A 4,793-nucleotide genomic window follows, 5' to 3' on the forward strand; every position below is an offset into this window, starting at 1 on the left:
TCATTTTATTTCACATACATTAAATCACTAAAAATGCTATAGTAAGATTGTGTTTGGATTGCAATTTTCTGAAATTTTTGTAGGAAATGTACTATAACGATTTGATATATGTGAGATAAAAAAATAATTAAAAAATATATTTACGAAAAATATAAAAAAAATTTTATGAAAAACTTCTTTCCAAATAAAATCTAATTATTTCAAATAATACCTTATCCAAACACATTAAAAACAGCTGAGGTATACGGTCGAAACCATTTTTGTAATAAAAGAAAAAGAAATAATGTCCTTTTATACTCTGCGCTGAAATGCCCAGAAAACCCAGATCGCAGGGTGACCTTAGTTCTCATTGGCTGGACTTCTTTAAGACTTTCACTTACTCATCATCTCTCTCTTCCTCTCTCCTTTTTTAAGCCTTCTCCGTCACCTGCAACCTTGTTCCTCCTATACCAAAACACTTTCATTTTTCGAAAGAAAGGTGGAAAGTACAGAAATCCCCATATTCAGTGACTGAACTTTGCTGTTTTTATGTTTCTTGCGTTCTTCTGTTTTTTTGTCCTTAATCCACTTTCTTGGCAATCATTATCCTTTCTTGTTGTGTTCAGTGATTGTACTTGGCTGAAAGAAAAAGTGAGAGCCTTTTCACGCTCTTTACGTTTCTTATATTTGAGGATTGCTAGTGATTTTCACACATACATATGCATGATTAACTGGATACAGGCATATTCTCTTCTGGAGTTGTGTGAGATCTGATTATGCGCCATCAAATTCTTCATTCTTGTGTAGAATTTGAGATGCGATTTTCTTGATTTTTTTTGTATAATTAGAGAAAGTCAGACAAAAATTTCCTTCTTCTCTTACTCTGTGCCTAAATTTGTTAGTCCAGAATTGATGGATTTTCAGCGCAGCAATCAGCACCAACAGATGAGTGGTGGTTTGACTCGTTATCGTTCTGCACCTAGTTCATACTTTTCTAGCTTTTTCGATGCTGCTGCTGATATCATTCCTAGGAGTGGCGGTGGCTTTGGAGGAGATGATCTTGATCACTTTCTCAATCGATTTATGCCTAGTAATCGGGTTAATGCTCAGGCACAGGACTCAAATTCCAATAATAGTTTTGCTAATAGCATGAATATGCAGCAGTCTCAATCTCAGTTTGTGGCATCAATGAAACAAGAGGCAGAGGTTATGCAGCAGCCAGAGCAACTGCAGCAGCTACAGCAGACAAATCAGAATGATTATTCTCAGATTTCGCAGCAGATGATGTATCAAAGCCAGGCTCAAGTACAACAGAATACTAATAATACCCAGTTGTCGAACGCATCTGCTGGGGATAACTCGTACAGATTGCTGAGCTCTGTAAATTCCAACCGATTGACACCAACGAAGATTGAGAGTGGTGGTGGTATTTCAAATCTGATTCGTTATAATAGTTCACCGGCTGGATTATTTGCCAACATTAACATAGAAAATGGTATATTTTCTAGCTCCTAATCCTCCTTCTTGCTTAATTTTCTTTGATTTGTATATAATCATGCTTCAAATGATAGTTGGGACAAATCTTTTGGCTGTGGATTTTTCTTTTTATTTTTTTTTTCTCTTTGGTGCTTGAAATCAAGGTTTGCATCTTAATGGATTTGAAATAGATAAAGAAATATGGCTTTTGAATTTTTTCCATATTTTTCTGTTGCAAATTTGGTGAATAAATTCATACTGTCTGGATGGCTCAAGGATCGCTTCTGTTTGTACTGTTGTAGACTAATATGTTAAGGATGTGTTAGATGTGATAAACGCAAGTGCTTTAAAGAACATCAAATGAATAAGAAAAACAGACAAATGTAGAAGGTGAGGCCAGGGGTATTACAGTCTAACTTCTGCTCTAAAGATGACAAACTTGCTTGAAGATCTAGTAAGAGACCAGAAGTGGATTTTGTTCATAGCATAAGCTTAGGCACCTGACTTTGTATATTAGGGCCTTTGAGTTATTTTCATGACAACTTCACAACTGGAATGCTGCTGAAATTTTTTAACAAATTACAGAGCATGGTGCAATGAGAGGCATGGGGAATTTTGGAGCTGGTAATAATGCTAATGCAGAAGCATCATTTTCTTCTGCAAGCAGGTTCAAAAGTCAAATGGATTTTTCATCAGCTCAAGCAACTTCTTCTGGCCTTATGTCTCCCATATCCGAAATTGACAGTACAGGCATGGGAGACAACAATCTTGGAGACAAAAAATTTGGGGAAGGTCAAAGAAATGATTCTGGTTATATAACAGGATTTCCAGTTACTTCTTGGGATGATTCAGCTTTGTTGTCTGATAGTTTCTTGAAAGGCCTTGGAGATGATGATGATGATAGCAAGACACTGTCCAATGCAGTTGCATCAGAAAACCAGGTACAGTTTTATGCTCTAATGCTGTTGTCTGTTGCCTTTGATCTCAATCTAATTGCATATCAGTTTACTGATCAGAACAATGAAGGTCGAAATCGTCCTTCCACTCTATTGGCTCATCACTTGAGTTTGCCAAATACTTCTGATGAGTTGTCTGCTATTGAGACACTAATGCAAGATTCGGTACTTTGCAAACTTCGAGCAAAGAGGGGCTGCGCAACTCATCCACGGAGCATTGCTGAAAGGGTTGGACCTCTAATCAATTTCAGAATCTGATTTTCTTCTTGTTCTTCTTTAATACAATACACATTTAATGTTTGTTGGAATCTTGATTAGAATTTATTATCCTGTTATCCCTGTTTTCAATCAGTACTTATTATCCTGTTACAAGCTTGTAAATTTGTACAAGTCGTGCCAAGATTGGACTGATTGAACTCTAAAACAGGAAAGAAATAAAAAATCAAGGCATGATTAACCAAAAGGAAAAAAGAAGAAGAATATGTTTAGTATTTGATCTAAATGTAATCCATTTCAGGTAAGAAGAACCAAAATAAGTGAACGGATGAGAAAGCTGCAAGAGCTTGTTCCCAATATGGACAAGGTAGAATGCTGCCTCAATATTTACCCTGATAACATTTGATCTATGCAATTTCTAATCGTGCTTTCCTCAATATTTACCCTAATAACAAGGTAGAATGCTTATCCTTTCCTTTCTGCATTTTCTGTTTTTTTTGCAGCAAACAAACACGGCAGATATGTTGGATTTAGCTGTTGAATACATTAAAGATCTTCAAAAGCAAGTCAAGGTACCTCCTAAGGCTGTTATCATTCATAACACAAGTACAAATCCTACATTAATTTAAGTCTATTTTTAAGTGAAATGAAAATGACCTTTTCTGTTTTTTTGGGAACAAGTAGACGTTATCAGATAATCGTGCGAAGTGTACATGCTTCAACCAAAAAAGTTGTGGATCAGAAGGCTCAATGTAGGACATGCCTCCTTTCTGCAGTTTAAAGGAAAATTGATAAGTAGTTGGTGATGGAGACTGGAAAAGCAAAAAGTTAGATTCTGTTTTGATTTAAGTAGAAGGGAAGAATTCACCCAAAAAAGAAAATGAAGAAGAAGAGAAGAATCATTTGCGTTCTGGGAACATGGAAGAGAAGCTTTGACTGTATTCAAAGCTGTACATAGAATAGTTTATGAGAACTTTTGGCTTGTACTTTTGCTTGATTAACTTATCTAATCAACATATTTTTATTAGTTCTTGAAAAGGACTGTTGTATACATCTCTAGTGTTTGCTGATTCGATTCAGTTTCACTTTCTGGGAATGGTGATCATTTCTTGTCATGCACTGTACAATTGTCATGCACTTTCTTGGAGAATTCCATTACAGATCATGTATAGCTAGTTTAGTTTATGCCCGCGGTGAGTGCTTGTATGATTACTTTTACTAACACGTTCTTCCTACAAAGGTTCCGAAGAATCTAAGCAATTGTACCTGGTTTAACCACATCTAAATTTTTATTTACAGGAATTATGATATGTGTCAGAAGTTCAATTTACCCTTTTTTATAGGAATAATTTTAGAAACATTCCTTAAGATTTCTAATAATTTCACTCAGCTCTCCTCAAGTTTAAATAATTATATTTACCTCCCGTGGCACTGTAAAGTATCTATAATGCCACTAACTTTGGTAGACAATTAACAATACAAGGCAATAGATTTTCAAAACCCAAAATAAAAAAAAAAATCCCATTCTCTATCTCTTTTGTATTTCCATCCCTCTGTTTCCTAATCACTATACTGTTATATCTCTTTTTTTCATCTTTAGTTTTATAGATATTAGCATATTGAAATTGTAAAATTAATAGTTCAATTGATGGAGCAAACTATATGTCAAACCAGAAAGAGATAAAGAGAATTAAATAATGAAATTGATGATTGGAATAGAAAGGACTAATAGGGGAATTTGCCTTATTTTGTCTGTTATTAAGAAAAATGTTTGCAAACTGTTAATAATTGTTTAAGAATTTCTTTCATTAAATTAGTAAAGTTGGTTATGGTTTTCCTATGGAGGTAGAATTTATTTTCTACTTCTGAAATGTTAATATTCTTGAAGATGTGAGAGTGTTGCAATGGTGGTTCTAAACTAGATTAACTTATATTGGAAAGGTGTTTGGTATTGACTTTAATTTTGGGGTATGAAATTGGTTGTCAATAGGGATGGCAATGGGGGCGGGTGCCCGCGGGCAACCGCCCCGCGGGGGGCTCTCGGGGCGGGGGATGGGGCGGGGGGTGGGGCGGGGGCGGGGGGGAATTTTTTCCCCCCTCTTAGAAACGGGGCGGGGGGCGGGGGAGTATACCCCCGCCCCATCCCCCGCCCCGCCCCCCGCAAAA

General features: G+C 36.2%; 1 protein-coding gene across 3 annotated transcripts; it reads left to right on the forward strand.

Annotated features, from left to right (window-relative positions):
- Positions 1-343: 343 nt before the first annotated feature.
- LOC113748662 (transcription factor bHLH130-like) lies at positions 344-3,742 on the forward strand. Of its 3 annotated transcripts, none has more exons than XM_027292178.1 (7): positions 344-630; positions 882-1,474; positions 2,041-2,396; positions 2,460-2,639; positions 2,929-2,994; positions 3,131-3,199; positions 3,312-3,742. In XM_027292178.1, exons 2-7 carry the CDS (start codon positions 892-894, stop codon positions 3,381-3,383), a joined length of 1,326 nt encoding a protein of 441 aa, XP_027147979.1. In that variant the 5' UTR covers positions 344-630; positions 882-891; the 3' UTR covers positions 3,384-3,742. The 3 variants fall into 3 exon arrangements, with proteins under 3 accessions (XP_027147979.1, XP_027147986.1, XP_027147994.1); XM_027292185.1 differs by having other exon boundaries at positions 887-1,474; XM_027292193.1 differs by having other exon boundaries at positions 344-1,474; positions 2,472-2,639.
- The last annotated feature ends 1,051 nt before the right edge of the window (positions 3,743-4,793 follow it).

This window comes from Coffea eugenioides, chromosome 1 (assembly GCF_003713205.1).
Source record: "Coffea eugenioides isolate CCC68of chromosome 1, Ceug_1.0, whole genome shotgun sequence".
NCBI lineage: Eukaryota > Viridiplantae > Streptophyta > Magnoliopsida > Gentianales > Rubiaceae > Coffea > Coffea eugenioides.